General features: G+C 34.4%; 3 protein-coding genes across 8 annotated transcripts in view; 2 read left to right on the plus strand and 1 right to left on the minus strand.

Moving 5' to 3' along the window:
• Positions 1–8,499, plus strand: part of LOC112051424 (zinc finger protein 704) — a 100,358-nt gene extending 91,859 nt beyond the window's left edge. The window contains exons 7-8 of the mRNA XM_052881397.1: positions 309–396; positions 638–8,499. Coding sequence (XP_052737357.1) covers positions 309–396; positions 638–799 — 250 coding nt within the window. The 3' untranslated portion in view covers positions 800–8,499. The remainder of the gene's footprint in view (positions 1–308; positions 397–637) is intronic.
• A 2,382-nt stretch (positions 8,500–10,881) lies between these two features.
• On the plus strand, positions 10,882–23,835 carry LOC112051419 (probable serine incorporator). 6 transcript variants are annotated; one of them, XM_052881391.1, is made up of 12 exons: positions 10,886–11,076; positions 12,255–12,419; positions 12,609–12,697; positions 13,257–13,352; positions 13,604–13,782; positions 14,499–14,614; positions 15,114–15,332; positions 15,799–15,822; positions 17,067–17,202; positions 17,718–17,744; positions 21,369–21,513; positions 22,635–23,835. In XM_052881391.1, exons 1-12 carry the CDS (start codon positions 11,041–11,043, stop codon positions 22,765–22,767), a joined length of 1,365 nt encoding a protein of 454 aa, XP_052737351.1. In that variant the 5' UTR covers positions 10,886–11,040; the 3' UTR covers positions 22,768–23,835. The 6 variants fall into 6 exon arrangements, with proteins under 6 accessions (XP_052737356.1, XP_052737351.1, XP_052737352.1 ...); XM_052881392.1 differs by lacking the exon at positions 17,718–17,744 and having other exon boundaries at positions 21,354–21,513; XM_052881394.1 differs by lacking the exon at positions 17,718–17,744.
• On the minus strand, positions 23,539–26,269 carry LOC112051421 (O-glucosyltransferase rumi homolog). The gene is made up of 6 exons (XM_024090051.2): positions 26,053–26,269; positions 25,777–25,961; positions 25,214–25,402; positions 24,807–24,937; positions 24,421–24,568; positions 23,539–24,295 (listed from the first exon to the last, which is right to left on the minus strand). The coding sequence occupies exons 1-6, from the start codon at positions 26,183–26,185 to the stop codon at positions 23,876–23,878; spliced, it is 1,206 nt and encodes a 401-aa protein (XP_023945819.2). The 5' UTR covers positions 26,186–26,269; the 3' UTR covers positions 23,539–23,875.
• Between the last annotated feature and the right edge of the window lie 976 nt (positions 26,270–27,245).

Below are 27,245 nucleotides of genomic sequence, written 5' to 3' on the forward strand. Positions count from 1 at the left end.
ATTCTTTTGCCTTTTCTCACGCCAAACTTAATACCTTCTGAAGTTTGGTTTGAAGGGTAGATTGTTGGTGTATAATGTATATTCAGTAAATCACAGATGCAATTAGGCACAGCAAGGTATGAGACATAGTATGAGCTAATACGCAAATACTATTCGCTCAGAATAACGCAGAGACGTAGCTGTAATAGTGTATTTCATCTCTTACCAAGGAAACCAAATATTTAATAGCATTCAGGTTTCATGGCGTAAAATGTCGTTGATAAAAATAAGGATATAATAACTAACTAAACATGTTTCTTTAATTCCAGACAAGGGCTGTTGTCAACTATGCAAAATGGATCAGCGCGGCCCATCAGCATTCCCATAACGCATTCCTGGTCAACCTCACATTCACCGGTGCGTGTTCACTATCGAAATATTTATTAAAGTGAAAATAATAACTATTACCGTGAATAACTAATGATCTTCTCAACCTCCAAATATTTAATGAAATCTTTCGAACCATTTTAGCTAGAATAACGGACAGATTAAAACAGAACAACCCTTGCATAAAATTAGGGGAATATGATAGGTAACTTAGTAACAGAGAGTAACAGCAGCAGAGTAGCAATACTAAACTGTTGTTTTTATATTACAGAAGCACATAAAGTTCACCGGAGCCAACAGCTCGCCCGGCAGCCCGGGCCGCCGCCCCCGCTCAGACAACAAGAAGTGCCGCAAGGTGTACGGGATGGACCAACGCGACCTCTGGTGTACACAATGCAAGTGGAAGAAAGCGTGCACGCGTTTCGGCGACTAGCGCACACGACGGTCGCTCGCTGCCACGCGTGCTCTGATGAACTCTTAAGTGAACGGCTTCGCCACCGAAAGTGAAGCTTTCCTCTCTCGGACTGAAAGTCTCAGACCAGATACAAAAGTATTCCTCGGCCGAGACTAGAAAACTATTCCGTGTGCGGGACGTGATTAACTAGGTTAAGACGAGAATATATAAATGAGGTTTTATTTACGGAGTATATACATATAGGTTAAAGTTAAAGGGAGACATATTTTTTTGCTCTGAATGTGGCTCGTATTTTGACTGCGAAATGGACATTGCCCACGTATTTTTGTAGCGCGGTAGATTTGCCTTTACTGACGCGACGTGCGCACGACGACAGTGTCGCCTCGGTCGGAGACTGTGAATAATAGTTTTAGGAACTAGATTTAAGGTTAGACTGACAATGCGATGTGACGTGGAAACTATTGTTAAGTTCCAATGTGCGCAATACGCACCCTCGTACAATTTTAGTCGTTGACTATAAGATTTTCACTATTTTCTACCGATTCTTGTTAGCTATAGATACTCGTAAATATTGAGCAATAATTATACTGAAGCAAGATTTTTGACATGTTATTTTTAAAGGACGAATAAATGGCCGACTTATCTACTAGATAAAAATTTAAATATTTAGTATTGCTTATGATGTATTCCAATCCCATATCTTTGTTTGCTCAATTTTTTTGTAAAATTCACTCATTTGCTATATTATCATCGATACCTTTTTACTCATCTAAATTATTATTCATGGGTGCTATATGTTTTTTTTTAATTTTAGTTTTGTACCATATGCTTACCTGTAGGTAATGTCTGTAATGGTCCCTGTCGAACTTTCGGTAATGATTTGATTATATTTGATTATACATTTATATGGGGCTTTGTTGATGTTCGTAAAATGTATCAGTATGAAGTCAGTGAATTCCGTCCACGTCTTCAACAGTTCTTTAGTACTACAGTATGTACTTACAGCCGCCTGACAATATTTCCACGTCGCATCCGCCTGCGGTGCATACGACGCGCCAAAACAAAGTCGACCCGGTAAAGCAATCCGGTCGCAATAAACTTCAGTGATATTAATCACTAATTATATATGTTTTGACTGAATTATTAGGTAATAATGAATAAAAAACATGTAGTAATATATGACTTAGTACCGTAAGTTATCTCAGATTCGACAAAAAGACTACACAAATTTAGACTTAAATTTTTATGAACATATCTGTATTGTATACATTGTTGGATCTATCCGAACAAGGAGACAATACTCAAGCCGGAGGTGCCGACCTGTGAGTGAGGAAATTACTGATGATTGCTTATGGCCGATGCACGAGTGTTGACCAGCCAAGGCTATGACTACACAAGGGAACAAATAGTGTCAGTAACATCACACTACCCTCATCATTTGGCTGAACCCGCTACGAGCTCTGAATATCTGAATCTGAAAATTGAATGAAAGAATTGATGAAGGCGACGTTATGAACCTGGATCATTAGAAGATAAAATAACCAAGGAGTATTATGCTACACATGTTATGAGAGCGACATCACAAAAATATCTAAAATAACTGTATGATTCCAGTCAACTCAAATATCTCCATCTTGAAGACGAAAAATGTGATAAAGAAGGAAACAAGACAAGCTAAACGAGCAAAGGCGATTGCGAGCTGCAATATTATTTGTTAAGTATTATATATAAACTATATTTTGTAAATAGATAATTATATTGAAAATTATATTTAATTAAGTAATATATTACCTACTCTTTAATGAATCAAAGCAATGTTTGGATATGTACATAAAATAAAATTATATCGCTTTAGTAACTGTTACTTAATGTGATCGTTAAACGGATTTCTATTTATTATTTGTACGATATCACAATGTTACTGTGAAATAGAATGTTTTAATATACTTTTTAATACAAACAGCGCGGTATTTCGAAGTCCAATAGCAATTATCTTCGATACGTAATATGTAAAGCTAAAGTAGGTACACAATATTATATATTTTATAAAAACCTCTTTTCTTGCAGTTTTCCAGAAATCATAATTCGTCTGTGCCAATTTTAAATTATGAATTCAATTTATATTTAAACAAAGTATCACAGCTAAACATTCATAAAAATAGATTTCTCTTTTTAAATTCACATTTATTTATTTGTTTTACCTATACATTACAACAAGGAATTTAGAGTTTTAATTTCACAAAACCAGCATGGCAATGCACGTAGTACAAACACCATTAATTACCATATTCCGTCGTCTCCTTTGGAATTCAAGAGATTAAGATATGATTCACTGCCAAATCAATATACACAAAGAGATGTGTGTTTCTTTTGTAGAAGCTGGTGCATGAATTTTAAAAATGTGTTGTATGTCTAGCTGTAGAAATGCCAGCGACGAGGTATTTACAACCTCTGCAGCATTCTACAATTCAAAAGGGTTATATCATTATTAGGCTACGATAATATGACGCATATGATGCGATCTCATACTGCCAAGTCTGCCGAAGCAGAAACATCTCCTGCCGTAATATCACCACATTATTGAGTATTCTTAGCATATACAAAATGGCGTAACAAATATAATTTTGTTTATTTTAATTTTCAACGAATGCAACTATTTTCTTGCCAAATCTTCAACATTATATCAAGTTAGTAGATATCTACATAAAAACACCTATGTGTTAGCTCTCGTTATGTTACAACATATCTTTTATTGAACAAGGTGTACCTGGAAACATTACCAAATACCTACATATTAATTGCAATAATGGTTGTGATACATCATGATATGGTTGTTCGTAATGAAGAACTTTTATTTGAAGCAATGAAACTCCGCGCTCATCAAACCAAATGATCACTTTTAGCGTAAGTGAACAACTCAGCTAGCAATTTGACAACTGCCATATTGTAAGGATCTAGATGTAATTTGATATAAATCATAGCTATTAGTGATATTTTAAGTTGAAGTCATGTTGTAGTATTTAATAATTCTAAGTACAATGAAATCATAAAGCCTGTAGGTACCAACCTTTGCATAGGTAATTTTATTTTTCTTAATATTCAAGGAATCTAGAGGCATTCAAAGTATTTTTCCTGTACCGTACAGTACCTTAAAAACTGTAATATTTGACACTGCAAATCTTCTCGGAACTTTTATATGTAGTGTCTCTCTTCAAATTCACATTGCGCAAGAGAAACTATTTCCCGAACTCCTCGGAAGAAAAGTCCAAAAGTAAAATTATAATTTCCAACACCTATTGGTGCTACTTCGCTCGGTTAAACATACAATGTGCAGATCTCAATTTATGTTGAAGCTATTAGATTTATGTATATTATATACCTAGTGTCGAGACACTAGACCTACCTTTTTTCTAAGTAGATAAGAATTTTATTTTTAGCTGTTTTAGATAAAGACAATTTTATTTTATGTAAGTAATTTGTATATTGTTTATATACTATACTTACTATTAATTAATTTATTTAGCCAAAATTTTGCTCAATATTGTATACACTCAACACCAAAGTCATAATAATAAAAAATAATAGATACTTTACCAAATCAGTACAAAAAGCATAATTTAGAAGAATTTTTTCTCACATCAACAAAATTATAGATTTATTTTTTGATGTGCGTTGATAAACGCGACTTCAAATAACACAAAACAATGCATTAAGAAAATTTATTTCTACACCCATACAACATAACTTTACAAGTGATTATTTTTATAAAATATGTAAACAGAAATTGTCATAATAAACCAATACTTGCGTTCATACAAAATATGATCGCTTCAAGCTCGATGTTAAGTAATCTGCCTCTATAGAAAACAACGAATATGTGTAATGCTTACAAGTGATATGTTTCTACCCCAAACGTTCTTAAAGTCCTGATGTAACTGCCCATACAAACTGATATGGAGAAACAGACGTAACTCTATCGATAATTTTACACAAGTAAGATTACCTGTTATTTTAAGTTTTTTTTTTATTTTCAAGTCTTTGAATTCATTACAAGGTATTTATTTTTAATATCTTTATGAACTTCAGAACTCTAGGGGTAGTGACATTTCACTACATCATTATATTTCAAATATTTTAAATTTTTACAAATAATTTCCACAACAGGAACGTTCAGGAATCTCCAATACGTATTACGTTGTTTTATATAAAGAATATTTGCCATATTATATTTTTTTTAATATGACCAATATTCCTTTTCCTCTCCAACTAGTCGGAAAACACTGTTAGGAGTGGGTACGACAATACCCAATGGGTGGGGATCGAACCACCTCGACCTCTCAGTGATGAGTCCGGACCTTTTACCGTTGAGCTATTGAGGCTTTTATAGAATTTGTGTTGGAGAGATCCGAGACGAGCCCTAGTCCCGTCTAAGTCTTTTTCATAACTTTATCTGTTTCATTTGAATCACGTGTTAATGGTTTCTTTTTTATGGTAAAGAGTGTGTTTATTTATTTGTAAGATTTATAATGTTTATGTGATGAAAAATATATGACGTCAGTCCACATTAAACATATTGTTTCGTTATTTTAAATTGTAAGTAGATAATTATTTTACCTAGTATTAAAAAAGAATATAATACGTCATAGTACTTAGTTAATGGAAATCTTATTATATTGAGAAACGAATACTTTTGTTTATCTCTAAATTTATTTTTTAGTAAAATTCTAATTATTATTTATCAGTAAGATAACAGTGAAAGATCATTCTACTGAGGTTCTTAAGAATAGTATTGACATAACAAAGATTTTATTTAATGTACCTACTTTTTTATTGAAAGATCATCGACAGCCTTTGACCACAACTCGACCAACCGTCATATTTTCCGTTTCCGATATAAGTAGTTTATATTATTTCGTTTAAATGCATTATAAATCATGTAAATATGTAAAAAAAACATCCACTAGCTGGCGATAATATTTCAAATTCGAGAGACCTAATGTATTTAGATAACATGTAAAAAGTAATAATAGACATTAGACATCATGTATTGTTTTTTTAAATCTTACTTACCTGTTACTCGCTAGGTCGCATATATCAACTGGTGTTGCCACAACTTGAGGTTCTGTCTGTCAGTTACTATACCTAACTGGGGACAAATAGAGATAGTCTCTACCTTTTCTCTCTTTGTCCCTCTCCGTAACGAATGGTGACGGTATACGGATACGGAAGAAAAATTATTTTCTTCCGATTGTCTGTTAGGTATAGTTTTACTTACCTATTCTTTAACCTGATCTAAATTAAATTGTAAATGGGTACATGAATCCATTAATTATAATATATTTCCATTAACAGAGCCTTAGCTCGTGACAATACCTACCTACGTCTCATAGAGTTATGGAAATATTATTCCTTATATTTTGCTGTAAAATATGAAATTGTATATTGTATTTACCCTTTAATATGGTTCTGACTAAAGATGTTACACGCATAACTCGGCACAGGTGGATAATACCCACCCAAATCTACATAATCATTTGGTCCAATTGAATGAATAATTAGTTCTAAAGAGTGAATATATCAATTACTTAAGCGGATTCAATCGTTAAACAACATTGCCGCATCTTATTCCCACCCAGTGTGCATAGTGGGAGTTTTCAATATTTTAATACTGTTACTATCGCGTTAACGTAAACGTGAATTTATATGTAATTGAAACAGTTGTGCAGTAATGTTACTAGATGGCGCTGTATCAATTTCTTTGAAATTCGTGTTTACGTTAACGCGATAGTCACAGTATCAAACTGCCACTAGGCCCTCAGTTATGTGTGTAGCTTCCCTAAGACGTGTGAATAGTTGCATATTTAAATTTTCCTTTAATTAATGTTAAAATTCAATTACATTTTATGTGGGCAGTCTTATGAAAATATGTCTCCTATTCTTAAGTAGGTATGAGTAGGTACATATTATGTAAACGGTTAATAGATTGGGCGTGAGGACCATAAGCATTAGTTTTGACACAGAAATGTACATCTATCTACGTATTCTTAAGACAAATACTGATCTTTAGGGCTTTTCTGTATGGATGTTTAATTTTATAAAGCAAAGTGAGAATTCGTCTTTAAAAAATATATCAGCTTGTTTGTATGAACAAATATTTAAACCGGAACGGAACGTACATCGTACCGGAACACTAAACCGCCAAGCGATTTAGCATTCCGGTTTAATGTCGTGTAGAAACCGCAAGGGGTGTAGATTTTCATCCTACCCCTAACAAGTTAGCCCGCTTCCATCTTAGATTGTATCGTCATTTACCATCAGGTGAGATTGTAGTCAAGGGCTAACTTGTAGAGAATAAAAAATGGGGAGGAAATATCCATACAGAATTAGCAAGGCTTTACTGAGCATTATTGTTTTTTTCCAAAATTCAGAGAAATAACAATCGTATTCGAATTCCAACTTTAGGTTTTGATTTTACATAAACACGACTTATTTAAATATCAGCCCATTTCGACAATGCAGGTTATTTTTATATTACAGATTAGCTCAGGATTTATTATTGCTATTAATATATTTATTATTATAAGTGTAGGTACCTGCCTATGTCTGACATTGCAATATTCGTGTTTTCTCAATAATTAATGGCATATCGTCGAACGCATCGGTTTCATGGTTACCATTAGTTTTAAGTAAGTACTGTAAAAAATATTATGAATCAAAGGGTATTGTTTGAGATGTTATTTTATACTTACTTTGATCAGATAGGTCTATACTTAGATATACTTCTAAGTTGTCAATATCACAGCAGTTTTTACCGACACTGTCAGCTCAGTGACTTAGAGGTTTTTATTTTTCACTCAGATAAAGAATCCGTAGTTTTATACGAAAAAAAAATATTTAACCAAATAAGCCACCAATACAACACGAAACTATTCAGTGGTAAAAATTAGCTGGCAGGAGATCTACTGTGATATTAATAATTCTATTTATTAATCTTTCTAGATTATTATTTATAATTTAATGTTGATATGTGAGTGTGTGTTATATTTACAGAAATCGTATTAGATTTAGGCGATGTTATTTTATACTGTACCTAATGTGAAGGTCCAGAAAGTGTTCCAAATTATTATTGATTTATTGATCGGAGTGTTTCAAAGTTATATAATTATAGTTTTTAGCTTTTACCCCCGATTACCATAAATTTTCAAATTTGTTGAAATATGAACAAGATTTATAAAAATACGTACCAAATATAAATAAATACACGTGTCGAAATTACCCACATATAATTATAGGTCATAAACGTACAGTTATTTATTTGTTTAGAGTTTCTTATAATTTTTGTAATTAAATAAACAATAACAGGGGTAAAACATCTTCAAATTCACATACCTACCTACGTTAATGTACGTAAATGTTTCAAGTACTTACATACATCTACAAATTTTATAGAAGTTAGTGGTACAACAGAAAAGCTCTCTATGTATAATGTCTTTGTTAACGTGCGGTATTGTTCTATTTTATTTATTTTAATTAAATAATTCGATTGTGAAGCATACGAATAGGTATTACCTGTTCATAATCTCATATTATATATGCATTACACGATGATTTAACTAAGTCCCTAGTAAAATACGAATGTCATAATAATATTGCTTCAAATAGCCTAATTAATTTTACCTCAATTAATTTTAAAATGAATTTATGTCTTGAAAAATATACGAATAATGAGATTCCTATGGAATTACTTTGCGCTCCACCAAGTAGAAATGTCCGTCTTTATATACCTAATATTTTAGAGCCTTAATTTATATGGAAATCTGTGAACATATAATAAAATGTGTTTCGAAAAAAAATGTAAATTAACTTTATTTAGTTTTGCCAATGTATCAATATCGTATTATGGAACAATTCTTGACCTTATATTTATTTTATCATGTTATTAATTGATATATATTTACAAATATAAACTTTAGATTTAAAAAATGACTTTTCTTGAAATACCTATATCTACCAACCTACTTTACAATGGAAAAGGATAAAATGGAGATTTTAACATGTCCACTTTTAAACAATAATTTAAGTACTATAGTCATATTATATTAGATAATATAATTAACTCCATCCAGGGGTAGGTACCTATTTCAAAATCCGATCAGAATGACTGAATCCGAACTTGTAATGTAGATGATGACTAGGTTTAGGGTATAATAATTATATTTATATACAGGAGACATTCGGATAATTGAAGGCAATAATTAATAATTAATACGCGAAAAACCAAGATTACCTGGAAGTTTGCTATGTAAATAAGATAAAGATAATAATCTTTTATCGTAATTAGATGAAAATGTATACATTTTTAGCTTCTTTCTATTAAACGCACGTATTTTTAGCTTACTCGTTTAAATATAAACGCACACATAACAAAAAAACTGTCATCATCCTTTAATATAGAGGTAAAAATCCCTTAGCGGATAAAATAGAGGTGATCTAATCAAGCCACCAGTAGCGCCCTCCATAACACACTTTTTTAAACAAAGACGGTTGTTCTTACTCTTCATCGTCATGTTGAGCCACAAGCGGCATCTACCGCCGCGCCTGAACACTAGAGCCCCCTGCCCCGGCCAAGAGAGAGGAGGAACGAAGCCAGCCTACAGCAACATCGCCCATAACGACCTCATCGCAGACCCCATCATCAGCCTCCCCCCCCCCCCCAAACAGGAGGAAGCCGCGGCCACCATGGACTTGACAGCCGTCGTCCGGGTGATCGTGGAAGCGCTCATGGCAGGGTTTCAACATACTTACAAGGCCAAGGACCAGTAACGGCCATCCAAGCAGGGATGGCTGCTCTACTTCGACACGTTTCCAATTAAACCCGCTGCTGCCCCGACGCAGGATAGCGAGAAATCGCAATCCGCGCGGGGCCATCGGTGCTGATGAAGCAATAAACCTGTAGGCCCATTGGCCTCAACCCCGGGAGGGGTTGAAAGAAAACACCGAGGGAGAAAGATCCCCCGCGACACGCCCGGGCAATGAGGCAATGCCTCGAGGCCCGTACCCCCGCCCCGTGTCACACGGGTCGGAGAAGACCCGACCTTGCCAAATCTTATAAAGTATGCGAATGAGGTACTACTCATCTCTCATCTCTCATCATCTCATATCTCATCAACTTCATCTATACGAATATCCGCACAGAGCACTCATTTGCACCGGCGCGGCGACAAGTTTAGTAATCATACACTTTTTTATAAAACCCACCCACTATCATAGCACATCACTTTAATATGAAAAACCCTTATAAAGAATACAGTCTTTTATCAATCGAAACTGTTTGATGGTTCTCCTATCGACTTGAGCGTTACTTGGACCTTTACTACCCACTCACTATAAGGCTAAACCAGCCCTGGCGCACTCCGTGTTTTAGCGCAAACGTACAGGTACATGGTCTCGTTATCCTAGGGGTGACTTAAACAGGCGAGTGTCGCCGCTCGGATCGGACGCTTTTGCACACGCTGCGCAACGTGAGTCGCCCGTTCGTTATCATTCGTCATCTGTGATATTTTAATGGAGTGATTAACTTATACCTGTAACTGTAAGTGTTAAACACCGTTTGCGGTATGTATTTATAGATAAATTTAGTCCCTAAACTATAACCTACATGACGATATAATTTACTTTAAAATCGGTGTTATAGTGATAACCTGGTGAATGTTTTTATCACGACAGGGAGCACGGAAATTGTCCGTGCGACGCTAGAGCTCGCGCCGTGAGCATTTTGCGAACTTTGGATTCGATGAGTGAACGTTCAAGTTCAAATTCCCCGTTTATTTGCATTAATAATTTCTTTTACCTACCCTCCAACAAGATTACGCTAAAAAGACTAGAAGCTACACTTTTATGTTGTATCTGTGATTAAATGGAAAAACAGACTACTTTAGTATTTTAGTCGTGTACGAACAATTTTTTGGATTTACCACCCAAAAATGTTCGTACTCGACCAAAATACTAAAGTAGTCCGAACTAGGCACACTGACACTGGCAGTAGTTGTCATTGTCAGTGTCACTATACTGTCATGTCATTGTCAATTTGTAATAACTTTTTTTATAAATTGTGCAATTTGTTTTCTTCTTGGTCGATAAAATTAGTCATCTTGAAAAATTATAATTTGATTACGAAGTTTCTTCTAATGCGTATTGGTTATATTGCATAGTTTTGAATCTTGTTTTAGTTAAAGTGTTCATTTAAAAACTCAGTTGGCATGGGTGCTGTACTGGGACTATGTTCCGCAGCTCAGGTAAGCCAAATCAATAAACCTTTGTCTCCAGTCTCCACAGTACATTAATGTATACCTACTATAATTTAACCCAAATCTCCTGTAGGCGAAAAATCTTCAATATTTCTTGGTCACTAATGTACAAAAGGCATATACAGTGTCTTTATTGTTTTTTATTATTGTTCCTACAAAGATCCAACATGACCTTAATTTTATCTGAAAGACAAAGTATTGTAAAAATACCTGCAGAGTTGAGTGCTGACATTTATTGTCTACATAATATTATGTCCTCTGCATTTAAGTAAACAAACATTATTTATTGTTAAATAAAGAGAGTTATAGTTCAATGATATGCTGCCTCCCCATGGTTTCACACCATGTTGTTTTCGACCCCTTGATTATATGGGGACAAAATATAACTTGATACTCACAAATAACGTGGTTTTCTAACAGTACAGCATCCCAAGCAACCTCAGCAGTGTTTTTAGAGTTTATCATCATCATCATGTCAGCAGATGGATGTCCACTGCAGCATAAAGGCCTCTTGTAGGGACATCCAAACATCATAATCATAATCCATATAGAGTTTATATTATATAAACTAAATAATAAATTAATTATTTAGTAAAAAAAATATTAAGTAAATAATAAATTTTAACTAATACTACTTGTAGATACATTAATAATGGCATATTTTCTTTACTTAATATCTAAATATTAAAAACAAAAATAAAATTATTTTTTGTTTTGCCTTGTAGATCCAGGCTCATGCCTAATTTGGCTTATAATTTAGTGTTGAGCATGGCTTTCTTGATTTGATATTGTATTTTTATTTTTTAGCCAATGCCTTGGAACTATTTAACAATTTAAAAAAAAATCATGTAGCACAGTTTAACCACGTGGTAATGAACATTATCAAAACCTCATATATGAATGAATAGCTTTGATATATTATCTTTGAGGTTTTATATTGAGTACATTATGAAATGGGAGTAGAAAAACATCTACACTAATATTATAAAGCTGAAGAGCTGTTTGTGTTCATTCTCTAATCTCAGGAACTACTGATCCAATTTGAAAAGTTTCAGTGCTAGGTAGCCCGTTTGTCGAGGAGGGCTAGGAGGTATATATGAACGGGAACCACTTGGGTAAAATCGCGCCGCGTCAGCTAGTTATTTATAATTGTAATAATATTCCAGCTGGCATGCTGCTGCGGCAGTGCTGCATGCTCGCTGTGCTGCTCAGCATGCCCCTCGTGTGCCAACTCCACCTCCACACGCATCATGTACACTGTCATGCTGCTTCTGGTCATGGTGGTGGCCTGCATCACTCTTGCACCAGGATTACATGATCAAATGAAGAAGGTATGTTATTCTTTTACACTAATTTTTTAAAACTGATAAAAACGTTTAATATCATAAAATAGGTTTAGCTGTAGCACTGCAAAAACCATACTATACATGATGGAACATTCAAAAACATGTAAATGATGTTTCTTATTAAACTCCTTTGAGTGTACTTACTGTAAATTATACTTAATTTTTACATTTTAGGTACCATTTTGTGCAAACTCAACAGGACTAATGCCAGGCAGCTTCCAAGTTGATTGTGATCAAGCTGTTGGCTATCTAGCAGTTTATAGGTCAGTCACCAATATTATAGTATCCATTTTTACAAATATATTACATGTAGGTATATCAAATTTAACTTGATATACATTAGAAATTTTGCTGAGGGGCTCAAATCTATTTTCTCTTTTCAACCATATTGGAATTTGAAAGGGCAATTTATTTGTATAATTATTATAAATGTATTTATTAAGGGTACTAGTTTGACATAATTTTATTTTCTATAATTTTTTACATTTATTAGACATCATAGTAACTTACACCAGTGGGGTGCACATCATACATGCAAATATACACTGCCTACCCTGGGGAAGTAGGTACAAGCTATTTAAGAAGCATTCTCCACAATTTGTATATTTTGTTTATAATGCCTACATATGAAGTTATAAACCTTAAGCACGCTAATGCTAACACCGCAATATTTTTCAAATTAAATGTTCAGAAAGGACCTCTGTCATATCAGCTAGTTTATTATAAATTATTAAATTGTACAATAGGATTTCCCCAATCTTATGATATAGATGACTTTAGACAGGAAACTAATATAATTTTATTAAAACATTTTTTTTTCAGAATCTGTTTTGCAACATGCCTCTTCTTCTGCTTAATGGCATTAATTATGATTGGTGTGAAATCATCAAAGGACCCCAGAGCTGGTATACAAAATGGGTATGTTTTTTTTTTCTGTCAGTAGAGACCTACAAATTTTTCTATGTCCGCACCCTGTGAATACGTGAAAAAATTCACGATAGTATATAACTAAATTACAAGGAAAACTATATAGTTCATTGTAATTTACAAGCTAACTACCAATTAATATTTGAAGAGTAATAGTTGACCAACTTCAAAAATGTAATTGGAACTTCAAATCAAATCTAATGAGAGAGAAGTTCTTAGTTCAGTCATTATTTTTGTTTTAGGTTCTGGGGTATAAAGTACCTAATAGTGATTGGTGGCATCATAGGAGCCTTCTTTATTCCGGAGGGGTCTTTTGCTTCAACTTGGATGGTGTTTGGAATGATTGGCGGCTTTTGCTTCATTGTCATACAACTGATATTAATTATTGATTTTGCCCATTCATGGGCGGAAAGATGGGTTTGTAAGTAACTTTTAATTTTTACATAAGATATGACCTCAAAATGGGACAACAAATGGAAAACCAACTGACCAAATATATTTCTCTGACACCAGTCATTGTCACATTGCATGTATGATTTGTGCTTTGTTGGTCTACACAAGACCAATAAAACATTAATCCCTAAATTATTATAAGTAATTGCTGAGTTACAATTGCAACAAATAAAGCAATCTTAGATAACTTTTTATGAAATAAATCATTATATCAGGCCATGGATGGATGGATGTCCAATGCAGGACATAGGCCTTTTATAGGGACTTCCAAACGTTACGATCTTGATCCAGTGAATGCCCTGCGACTCGCTTTATGTCGTCAGTCCACCTGGTGGGGGGTCGTCATTCTAGCACCTTGGAACCCCAACGTCCATCGCCCATTGCCACTTCAGCTTCGCGACTTGTTGAGCTATGTTGGTGACTTTTGTTCTTCTGTTTATCTCCTCATTTCTGATTCGATCACGCAGGGACACGCGGCATAGCTCGTTCCACCGCCCGCTGTGTGACTCTGAGCATTCTCATGAGGCCCATAGTAAGCGACCAAGTCTCGGAACCATAGGTCATCACTGGCAACACACTGTTTAAAGACTTTTGTCTTCAGACACAGAAATTTCGGACGAAAATTAGATGTACCCTTAATACATCGATAGCTTCAAAGGTAACAAAAATAATTTGTATTTCCAGCAAACTATGAAGAGACACAGTCCAAGGGCTGGTACTCGGCGCTGTTGTTGGCTATGTTGTCGTGCTATGCGCTTACACTCACTGGCATTGTATTGCTCTACATCTATTATACTAAGGTAACATTGTTTTGTTTCCAGTCCTTCTTACAATTTAAAGAGTCGCCTAATATTTAAATGTAGTAAATTTCATTTATATGAATTAATATAAATGCTGCATAAAAAATTTTATCTCAGGTTAACAGTAAGTCTAGGAATTTAATTAAATATGTATAAATATAAATGTAATATGAAGACTAGTGACAGCCCGCGACGCATCAGAAGCCATCACGACATCTCACAACACATAAGTGTAAATGTCGCCATACAAAATGTATGATACCGATTCTCTTTTGATGCGTAAAGTCAAGTCACGTCAGACAAATGTAAATCCGCCTGAAGTGTAAATGTTGCCATACAAAATGTATGATACCGATTCTGTTCTGATACGTCAAGACACGACATGTCAGACTAATAGTATTCAGTCTTAATATTATGTAAAATATCTATGTTAGGTAAAATTCTAGTAGGGGCTATCAATAATAAGGTAACATAAATAACTCAGTTTCATTATTTTCAGTCGGACGGATGTGATTTGTCAAAATTCATTATCTCGTTCAATCTTATCTTGGTGGTGATCGCGAGTGCCATCTCGATCCTGCCCTCGGTGCAAGAGCACCAGCCTCGCTCAGGTCTCCTGCAGTCTGCTGTAGTGTCCCTCTACGTGATGTACCTGACCTGGTCAGCACTCTCCAACTCCGCTGCAGAATGTAACGCCAGCTTCGTTGGTGACAAACAGGTATATATCAAGTTAAATGTAACTTTATGACAATAAAAACTACAAATCCACACTAATACACCTTGCCCGTAGCCGCGTCTATAAGCCACCGCGACATGTATGTGTCCAATATAAGGAAGCGCTTGGTTATATTAAAAATGAGTTCAAGCAAATTCACACGCTAGCGAAAAAAAAATTAATTAGATGAAAAAAATTGGTCAGTGTATAAAGTTAAGGTTTCTTTTTCACGACTAAATAGCTGAACCAATTTTGATGACTTTTTTATAGAGGTAAATTGGAGTTGAACATACGCTACTTTTTGTCGCAAAAATAAGATAAGGGTGAAATAGGGGCTGAAAATTTGTATGAAAGAACCTTCATTTTTAATCTTTTATTATTTCTAATTTATAATATGTTTATTATTATGATGTGACATTATTATTTTACTAGAATATCTATTATATTATATTTAACTCTGCTATGCCAGGAGTCTAAAGAAGATCTCTATTGGGTATGTATATTGTATCGCGATTTTAATAATACTACCATTTTATTTTACGATTTATTGACGCCTGAAAGCTTTCTGTGTGTGCCTTTATAGTCCAGTCATTTTGGCATTGGAATAAGATTGAATAAGATGGTTATTGTAAAATGTTGTCCCATAAATTGTATTTTTTTATATGTTCAACGTAATTTTACACAATACAACTTGAGAATTACATTCTTTATACTTGCCACCATTCCACGTGGGCATGATTTGTACAGTTATTAGGATAAGTTAGCTCATTAGGAATATTATTATAATCTACTTGAGAATATTTACAGTATAATCAAAGCAAATCTGATATTATGTAAATAAATAGAGAAATTAAGAATGCCAATTTAAAGTATTATTACAATAACTTAGCCTCCTTCTTTTGGCTACTTCAATATTGACTGGACTATTATTAGTTTACTGAACCTTATAGGTAGTATTCGTCACATTATTTTCACAAGGCACATTAATATACTTTTTATGGTCACTTTATCAATATTATCATGTCCTGACTCCTTTTTTTAATCATTAAAGTTTTATAATTGATTATGTTTGTATTTTCTAGATATGTATACGTTTTTAGTATTTTATATTATCTCCTTATGTGTTTGTGTATTTCCATTTTTTTAATTAAAAAAAATATATAAAAATTCTCAGTTTATTTACAAGGGGTTATTAATTTATCAAATAAATAGTTCTATTCATGGTAAAACAAATATCGTGAAATTGTTATTTAAGATAATAAAATCATTTATATAATCAACACCACAATAAATAAAATAATAGCCCTTTGTTTTAGTAATTGTTGTAAAACATATATGTGTTTTTTGCTTTTACCTTTTACCTCAAATCTATTTAAATATTTTAGAATTTAAACTATCGTGAGTGTTATTCATATTATTAATGTGTTATGGAACACAGCTAAAACCCACGTGACAAAACATCGGAGTATGCTGGATTAATTTCGAACCCATATTTTATTGAAGTTGCAAGACCTAGCTCATGACCTTAGTCATGAGCTAGGTCTTGCAACGCGGCACGATCCAAAACCCGTATGGGTTCGATCTAATCTTGCATACTCCGACGTTATATCACGTCTATTTTAATATACTCAGAGGCACAATTATCCGCCCACTTTTACATGACGCGTATTTCAAAGTGGGCGGATAATTGTGCCTCTGAGTATACTTATTTATTGTTTTTTTTATGGTTTTCCGCAGTCATCATTCGATAAGCAGTCTATCATTGGGCTCGTGATTTGGGTGCTCAGCGTCCTGTACTCGAGCATTCGCACAGCGTCCTCTTCGTCGAAGATCACTATGTCTGAACACATTCTTGCTAAGGAGGGCAGCGGAGGTAAATATATACCTATTATGCATATGAAATTGTATCACAGTATACTAAGAGAGAGGTAAATATATACTCGTACCTATTATGCATATTCGATTTTATCACAGTATATTAAAAGAGATGTCAAAAAATTATTATTCTTAAAATCTCTCAAGGTTTCCATTTTTTACTTCAAAATAATTTTCTTGTATTTGGCCCCTGCATAAGCCTGGACAAAAATTACAAATCACGAATTTTAACATTCAATATTTTTAACCATAGAAAAAGAGGCCACATTCTATCTGATTTGCATTAGATACGACTATTCACGTGATTATAATATTATGTCATTTTAGTATTTTTTTCATTAATTATTATGGTTTTATAATAACTGAGTAGTTAATGTACTTATATGTTACGTAAGATTAATTACTTACTTGCACATTTATTTAAGAAATAAATAATATACATAAATATTTATATGTAATACTAACTCATAATAAACTCCCCGGTAACGTATCGTGCGGTGCGACGCGGCGCAGGTCAAGGAGGGCTCATTGCTAACGAAGGTAAAGTAAACGATGCCTACATTAGAACAGTGAATGACAGTGGTTTTTAACCTTTAAGACGTAATTTCCCCTGTAACTGCTGTTTTGCAGGGGTAATAAACCATTTTTTATGATAGAGCTTTGAATGCCACAGCCTATACTGAAAGAAGCTTGCCTGTATGCCTAGTATGCGTCAACGACATATCGCATGAAGAGAAAGACATTGTCGACGAATAGCGGCTAAGTTGAAATGTTGTCCTCTTTTCTCCCAACAGAACCATAGAGATAGCCATATTTTCTATTTTGTCGCTATTGGTCGACATTTGGGTTTCTCTCGTCTCCAGATATATCAAAGTGCACATCTGGAATAGTGCCTATTGACTTACTTAAGATACCGACCTCTAAACAAGTATTTACTAAGTATTCACAGAACTTTCTGATAGCTACAGAAAGTTCTGTGAATAACTAATTTATAGAAAAGTGACTAAGAACGTTCTCTATGTACTAGACGAAATTAAAATTCTTTGTAGTGAAATATACTGTATAAATCAAGATTATTTTAATCTAGTATGTCAAAATATTTAGACACTACTTGTATAGTATTGAATATGTGACGTAGAGACGAAATTATTTTTTACACTTGTTCATAGAAATCCCATAAAAGATTTAGATAACCTAAGTCATAGTGACAGAATTGAAAAAGGTTAAGAACCACTGGTACAAGTTCATGTTCACGAGGGATGCGGAATGTACTATATTATGTGTCTCCCATTAGTTTAGGCTGGTTATACATTGGTTAGTGGCTTAAAAATAGTTTTTTTGAGTCATTTGTAAGATCGAACTTTTGACAAGCGAAAGCGTTTTTTTTTTTTAGAAATTCCATTTTTGCAGGTATAAATAAAGCGTTTCATGTAAAAATAACTGCTAGAAACAATTCCATTAAAAATAGTTTTCGGTGATTTGCTGTATTATATTCTAATTCAGGTAGATGGTTTTGGGTTTGGATGAATTGGTATGGACGTATTAGCAAGGTGACAGTACCAAATGTTTATGTGAAACTAAAGAAACGTCAGCACAGCATACTGGCCTTAAGTTATTTCCAGTGATATTTGCGAGTAACATGCAAAAATCGGTTCACACGCATTGTTAAATTTGTGATACGTGCGAGTGACATCGAAACCCGTTTACAAAAAATACGTGTGGCACTCGGGGACTGCCGCGGTAAAGCTAGTGCATAGCATTTTTTATCAAGTTATGTATTGAACACGTTAAGGTTTAACTATAGTCGCGGGTTCGAACTCGAACGCTGTCCTACCTTTACTACAGCCTTTCTTGCTAAGTACTGTTTACCAACAAATAAATTAAAAATTAGGGTATAAATCACTAGTCATTTCACACCTAATTATAAATGTAAATAACTTCTTAAATTAATGAAAATAAATTTTATTAATAAGCTTAGAACAAGTAGATATGGTGAATATAATTTATACAACATTTTATAAACAAACCATACATAAATTTAAAATAAAAAAGTTATGAAATGACATGCGTTTTCTACCTTCATTTCTAATTTCTTTGTTGGTAAACAGTACTCATTAAGAAAGGCTGTAGTATAGCATTGTGTCTAAAAGAGATATAATCAGTTATGAACAGTTAGCTGCTAGTTTACACGCATACGTCTAGTCACTCACACACAAAACACCGTGCAAGTCTGCCAAACTGAAACGACATTAGACGATGCACGACTTTCAACGCCGCACCGCTGTGCCGGTCGAAGTGGGGGGTGTTCGGTTTATTTTCGTTACGGAATTTTTTGATTCGATCGTCGCGCTCAAAGCCCGCGATAAAAGCTATGCAATAGCTTAAAACAGTTCTTTAGCAACCGCTCATAGATATGATATTTACGGACATGTATCTTTGCTTTGCTGACGCTCCTTCAGTTTCAAACAGTCGCGTTTTCCTGTTTGTACAACAAAGCCAAGTCTTCCTGAAATAGAATATAACTATAATTAACTCAAAGGCACTTTGTCAAAGCTTTATTGACTAGGATCCATTTAGATTCCATTATCGTTAGCTTCTTACCGCTTTAGGATTTGGGCTTGATTTTGTCTGTTGAATCTTGCTGAACACACCAGGTGGAATTAAGACAGTTTTTTACTAAATGTGACCAATATTTCCATTCCCCTCCAACTAGTCGGGAAAGACTGTAATCAGGAGTGGGTACGACAATATACCAACGGGGCGGGAATCGAACCAGCACCCCTCGTTGATGAGTCCGATAAGGTTACATATTATTCAATCTTGTAAATTAATGTAATTTCCCAGTACTCGTAAAGACTGTTAACCTTAGTCTTGGCTTTTACAAAAATATATACATACCTCCTGTGAAAGATTTAAATGAGGTGTCTCGAATTGGGTTTCTTTGTCTTTTTCGCCATCATTAGTCGACAATACTTCTCATAACTAGATATTGTATTGTTGATGCATGTTAGGCCTACTGATCTGTATGATATAGTATAGTGTCATAGTAGCTCGACGTCTTCACTTTCAGTAGCTTAAATTGTATGGTCCTATTTTATGGTCTTACCTTTTTGGATGCGTCAATCGCTGTATTAAACGTTTATTGATAAAGTTATAAAGATATTTAATAAAATATTCGCAAACAGTGTTGTTTATGAAACGCAAAATATTACGTCACACTAAAAACAAACAACAGCTTATCTGTATACACTACCCACTATAAATATGTTGACGTGCCTAATCTACTAAGCAAATTGAGGTAATGCCACTTATCTTCATATCATATAGACTATGAACTCGTAAACCCCAGACCTTCGTCATTTCATAAAAGCTGTAAGTTTGCTTATGCTTAAACTTATGCTCCTACCAAAAGTAAATACGGTAACCAATTATGGAGTTTGGACGGTGGTGGTTTTGTGAGGTAGCAGGTTTTAAGGATCCAGACCTTCAACTTACTTTGTCTAAGTATAAAGTATCTATAATTTTTTTAGATTTTTATCGGCATAATATGAGAAATTATATTCCCATTTGCCAGACACTTGGCTTCGTGGCAACCCTTCAAAAAGGGTTACCATGAAGTCAAGTAGGATCAAGAGCTGACAAACTTTCAGCTTTTATAAAATGATGAAGGTCTGGGGTTCACGGGCTCTTAGTTTATTACGCAATTGACACATTCAAAATCTATTGTATTATAATAGAATAGAAATCTGACAAATAACTTGTTCTGTCATATAAAAAGACAAAATTTAGCGTTATGTGTTAGCTTACTTGAAACCTAAGGCACCTCAACACATTCACATACTGTGGGTGTCTCGAAGGCGCTGTCAATTTTAGTTAGGTTTCAGCCGCGGGTTCGTTGATAACACTCCCATGATATGCGGGCGACGGGCGAAGACTGCGCGGGTGTGAAATCATGCGTGCGGGGAAGTGACGTGCATCAGTCGTGGGTTTTTCATACATCGCTACACGCCCCCCGCCCCGCGCGCAACATCGGGAGTGTTACGAACGAAGTTGCCAAGCTATATATGAGAATGTGTTGAGTTGCCATGTGACAGTCATGCTTGCAATGTAAAGTAACGGTTGCATGTCGGTACCGCTCACTGAGCGCAGGTTATGGTTCCATAGAGGGCGACGGAGGCGAGGCCGGCCGCGAGGAGACCAAGGTGTTCGACAACGAGGGCGATGACGTGGCTTACTCCTGGACCTTCTTCCATGTCGTGTTCGCGCTCGCCACGCTGTATATCATGATGACACTCACCAATTGGTACAAGTAAGTGTTTACGATTCTGTTCGCCATATTATAGTGGGATAGAGCCTAAAAGGGCTCTTGTAGACCGTTTTTTTTCACCAGAAATCGGACCGGATTCACAGTGGTGTATGGTTTATATGACCGGAACGATGTTCGGTGGATGTAGGTACACACATTCATTATAAACTATACACCACCGCGAATCCGGTAAAAAACAGCAAAGTTAGTCTACAAGCGCCCTAACATTATAAGTATCTACTATTCTGTTAAAAGCCTAAAGCATTTTTGTCATCATCATCAACGTCAGCTGATTGACGTCCACTGTTAGACATGTATGGTGTAGACTTCCAAACACCTCGGTCTCAAGCCGCCAGCATCCAGCGGCTCCCTTCAACCCGCTGGATGTCTTCGGTCTATCAAGCGGGTCGATGTACACTGCGCTTTCTGGTGAAGGGTTTCCATTCCAGCACCTCGGAGCCCCCTACGTCTATCAGTTCTTTCAGCTATGTGCTCTGCCCATTGCCACATCAAATCAAATCAATATTCAAACATCATCAACTTCGCGACTCGCTGAGCTATGTCGGCGACTTTAGTTCTTCTGTGGATATCCTCATTTCTAATTTGATCATGCAGAGAAACTCCAAACAAGGCTCTCTCCATCGCCCGCAGAGTGATTATGCCTTCTAATGAGGCTAAAACACCTATATAAAAATCTGCTACTTATACTGTCCAGTAGAGCTCTGTGTTTGAGCTCGTCCGGTGAAGTATTACTGCCATGCTTAACTTTCCAAACAGCAGTTGTGTTCAATCTAAAGAATAATTATTATAGTTGCTGATAAAATAACAGGCACACGAGGTATAACACCTATGACTCAGATTGATTTAGCAGAGGGATAAGTGTACCTTGAATGTTCTGTAAAGTGTTTGTGCTAGGGCTCCTTTTACGAGTATGACTTTCGACTTAATTAGTCAATTTGCTAATTCCAGACTATTAAACATTTAATCTGTATGAACTATTATGCTGATCTTGTCAATATGAATTTGCTCTTTCTGTAACTATACTAAAAACAATGAAACACTTTTAATTACAAAAAAAAAATATCTATTTAATAGTATTTAATGACATATTTTGTGTTAAACAGCCCGAGTTCTCAGCTGTCGAAGGAGAATGTGGCGTCCATGTGGATCAAGATCACATCGTCGTGGCTCTGCGTGGGCCTCTACGTGTGGACCCTGGTCGCGCCCGCAGTCTTCCCCGACCGCGACTTCAGTTAAGAACATAATGGTGGAATTATATTTATCTGTCGTGTAAGCGTGTCCCGTCGACACGTGTGGCTAGACTCAGACTAATTACACAAGGATCCAGTATCGCTAGACGGTACTTTCTGTTAAAGTACATGATCAATGATCTAATGCGATTAAAAACTGACAATAGAATCGATGTTTCATAGTTGTAATCGTGGTCGTTGGTTAAGAAAAATACCTTTTTGTATAGTTGAATGGTGTTAAAGACAGTCAACAACTTCTAGTTTAGTATAATACCTCGATTTCCTCAAAAAATTACAATTTTGTTCGTGAATTTGGGTGCAATACTGGTTCTTATGTAATTAGTCTGAGGAGCAAAAAAATATGTGAATGCTCCCATACCAAATGTAAGAAATTTATTACATTCTGATGGGTCACAACACAACATGTTAGATAAATATAATTCAGGCTTAACATTCAGTTCCATCTTTAACACTTGAGATTCACGTAGTCTGTGCGTAGTTTTCATTATTCGTGTTTATGGATCTCATCATCCAAAATCTTTAAAATTGCATTTTACTTAATAAATGTTTTGAATTTTTAAAAATAATCTCGCGTCGCAATTATATTGTTAAGCTTTAATGTTTATATGCAATCTTGTTTGGTTCTTAAATGCTCTTAACAATGGAAATCAAATTATATGTCACATAGAAACTGGTCATTTTCTTCTTATACATCAAGCACACAATTAAATACTGTTAATTCTTCACTTGCACTTAACTTAATTAAAAGGGAATTCAATACATGTATTTATTTAATCATCTCAATAAATAACTAATAAATGCAATTATTCTTTCTGTACAATATTGTCTAATTCTTTCTCAATTATCTCTGTCCTCTTTCTGTTATAGGAGATGTTTTTTAATGATTGTAAACTTTATTAATTGTGCCAGTTTTTGTTTCGTGATCTAACCGAATTGAACCAAAAGCTTTAATGGTGCATCTTTGTAAGACCAACAAGTTGTAGTTAATGTGTTAATTGTAAACAAATTATTTTCCTTTATATGTGCTAAGTAAAGTTATTAGTTTATAGCCAAACTGTTTTTTTATTTAACAACACACCTAGGACCTCAATTATTTAAATTTTTTCAAGATTGTAATCTTTGACAATGTCATATTTCACAAGTTTAGAATATTTCTTCAACAATTGCCTCCAATAGCATTCTACATCTTTATCTGTGAGGTGATCCCATATGTGCTGAAACCCACGCTCAGCTATTTCTTTAGCTAATGAATCATGTTCTTTAAAGTACATAATGTATTTCATAATTTCTTCTTGACTTGCCTTTGGGCTCAACGGAACATAATGTATCCAAGGTTTTAGTGATGGGTAAAAGAATTCTAACCAGTCTTCACCAACATGGAACACTAAGGACTTGCATAGAAATAAATGCTTTAACCGAAAACTCGCTGCAACTCCTCTATAGTTGAATAAGTATTTGTATTTACAATGATCTTCAAAAGATACTTCTTTAGCTGGATCTGCAAAGAGGGTGTCCTGAAAATAACATAAAATAGCCATTTTAAATATTTTATGATTTCAAAAAATATAGAAGAAAACCAAGACTTGGTTAAATGTACATGACAATGACAGTTGAATGAAAATTTATTTATTATACTTACTGCATCAGACTTCCAAGCTTGATTCTTTGTATATTTTGCATCTACAACATCAGGATTTGATCTGGACAGTAAAATTAAAGCATCTCTCTCTTCATTAGTCCTTGATCCTCTGAAAAATCCTTTGTCTTCCTTTTTGTCCCAGGGCCACCTTATAATGTTAAAGAAAATCTATTATGGATGGTGATAATCAGGAAATAAAAAGAAAATTCACATTCTAAAGGGCATATTAGTGGTTTAAAATCTCTGACGAAGATTATTCAATAATACCAAAAAAAATAAACATGCTTTAGCATGCAACCCATGCGCAAGTGAACTTGTCCTATTACTCTTATAATCCCTACTATTATAACATAATCCCTAACGATTATAATTTTTCTATCACTTACTTGTCCCCTGCTGAAGAAATTGATAATCTGTGTTGATCCCATCGACCGATGCCTGTAGGGTAGAGTGCTATAGCTGGGCCACCTTCCCAGAAACTCCATGCAGGATACATAATATCATAATACTCCTTAGTCTAAAATTAGACACATTTTTGCACATACAGTAGAACCTCATTGTTCCAAATATTATTTGTCTTAACTAAATCAGTCTATGGATTTAATTATTAACAAAACATTGCCTTTTTTCATGGTTTACTTCTAAATTTATAGGTGTGTATCCTTAAACACAAAAAGTTTTTAGTTTGCAGAACACACATTATTTGTCATATTTTTTGTATGATTGAGATTACTGATTTGATGAAAAATTATAAACTAACTAAATTTTACAAATCAAATATTGATTTATTTACCTTACTGAATGAAAAAACAGGTGCTGGCTTATGGCCCCATTCTCTGTTAAGTTGTGGCCAGTCTCTTGTATTGATAGCTAGCTCCATGTTAGGTAGTTTGGGGGATAAGGATTTGATGTAATGTTCAATGCCAGCACACCTTGCAGGGAAGTGACAATCTTTCTGACGGTACAATTTGCCATCAATTATCTGAAAATAGTGTCAAATTTGTAACAGAAATTTTGATTACTGTGATTATTAACTTTTTATTAACCAATCTTGTAATTCACGTCAGTATTCAGTTTTCCTTTCAAGATATTGTCCCTCAGAACAAGTGAAATTGTAGAGCCTGCATTTATAAGAACTTTCTCTTATTGTGTTTATGGATTTATCACTAGGAAGAGTGAATCTTTGACATGCACTTATGCACTGAATCATTTACTGCCCATTGCAAGAAAAATTGGCTCCTCTAATTAATTATAATTTGTTCATAAGAATATTATGTTATTAATATTTGTGCAAAATGAGGAAGTCTTGGTTCAAGTTACCACCTAGCCACCTAACAATAGACTATGTTACATTACCTGGTACTTTGTGCCTTTGGACTGAGCCAGTGTAAACATTTCCTTTGTGATTCCACCTTTAAATGGTAGCAAATCCTTTTCCAGGACATCTTTATGACAACTACAGTTCTTTGCCATACAAGGTTTGTACTCATCTAAGGCTTGCTGAATTTGATTTTTGATTCTTGAATGCCAATCATTAGCTTCTAAAATATGCAAGTAGAAAAGTTTGGATACAGATATTTCTCTCAGTTGAGTTTTTACAGATTAACAGTAGTAAAAGCAAAACTTGCCTACCTTTGCTATATTTATTATGATTTTCTGTACATTTATCCCCTATGGAACTTGAGCACATGGATTCTTTTTCACCAGATTGAACTAGTGCAAATACACTCAATATGCAAAGTAATGTGTTTGTATTCAAAAACATCTTTAGAAGTTCCTAAATTCCTAATTTATAATTTTCCCGGTGTAAACAAGAATAAATCTGTTGTCAGTCACTCCATGCTTGACAGTGACACTAACTGACACTTAACTGACATTGACAAGTATCATGCACAGATTATTGATACTGTACAACCACAGACTCATAACTAAATCTATTACTGGAGTAGTGACGAACATTTATCATTTAAAGGCCGTACAGAATACTTTAGTATTTTAGTCGAGTACGAACGATTTTTGGGAGGTAAATCCAAAAATTGTGTATTCTAGGGTCCTATTTTGGTTAGTTTGATTTGTTAAATAAGTAGTCCTGACAAATGTTGTGAATCATAACCTTTGTTCGCCATTGGTTTTCTTATTTTTGTAATCCACTTCTGAGTCTGCTAAAAATATTTTAATTAGCGTATGTCTCAGACTAATTAAATCGCTAGACGTTACTTTTCTGTCAAAGTACCTATCTCGTGTGTGTATCACGCTTGAGAAGATTGATTTTGAAAAGCCCTGTGTGTGGATCAAGCTTCTAAAGATTGATTTCATACTCATATCATTTTGACCTTTTTTTTGTTGTTTTAACCTATTCTTGTCACACTCTAACTTATTTCACATGTAGTAAAAAGAACAAGGATGGCATATAATCACTCATAACCTGTACAAAACACGTCTGTGATTAGTACTGACAGTTTTTAAAACCGCGCTCTAGGAGCGCGGTCTACAGACGAGGATTTCAAAATCATATTTTTTTTTAATCTTTGTACATTAGGAGTGTTTTATTCTTTGGTAGAGTAAAATAATGTATAGAAAAAGTAAAAAACCAAAGACAATCTAGAAATAAAGGTAAAAATTTAAATTATAGCGGGTTTTGTGCGACAGTCGGGCAACTATCGCGCGTTCGGATTTCAAAATTTTATTGAAAATTACTTGTTTTTACTGCATTATTACATTTATTAATTAAAATTAGCTTGTTTAATAACAATTCCAACAAAAAAATATATTTAAATAGCTCCTATAGTACATTTTAATGTAATCGGGCGTTTTAAACACGCGTG

The sequence above is a fragment of the Bicyclus anynana genome, chromosome 4 (assembly GCF_947172395.1).
Source record: "Bicyclus anynana chromosome 4, ilBicAnyn1.1, whole genome shotgun sequence".
Lineage (NCBI taxonomy): Eukaryota > Metazoa > Arthropoda > Insecta > Lepidoptera > Nymphalidae > Bicyclus > Bicyclus anynana.

Coding starts and splice junctions, on each gene's coding strand:
- LOC112051419 (XM_052881391.1), top strand. CDS start 11,041: ATGGGTGCTGTACTGGGACTATGTTCCGCAGCTCAG. Junction 13,783..14,498: donor ATGGGCGGAAAGATGGGTTT/GTAAGTAACTTT, acceptor TTGTATTTCCAG/CAAACTATGAAGAGACACAG. Junction 15,823..17,066: donor CTAAAGAAGATCTCTATTGG/GTATGTATATTG, acceptor GGTTTTCCGCAG/TCATCATTCGATAAGCAGTC.
- LOC112051421 (XM_024090051.2), bottom strand. CDS start 26,185: ATGTTTTTGAATACAAACACATTACTTTGCATATTGAGTGTATTTGCA. Junction 24,938..25,213: donor CTGTTTTTTCATTCAGTAAG/GTAAATAAATCA, acceptor GTCTAATTTTAG/ACTAAGGAGTATTATGATAT. Junction 24,296..24,420: donor AAGCTTGGAAGTCTGATGCA/GTAAGTATAATA, acceptor TGTTATTTTCAG/GACACCCTCTTTGCAGATCC.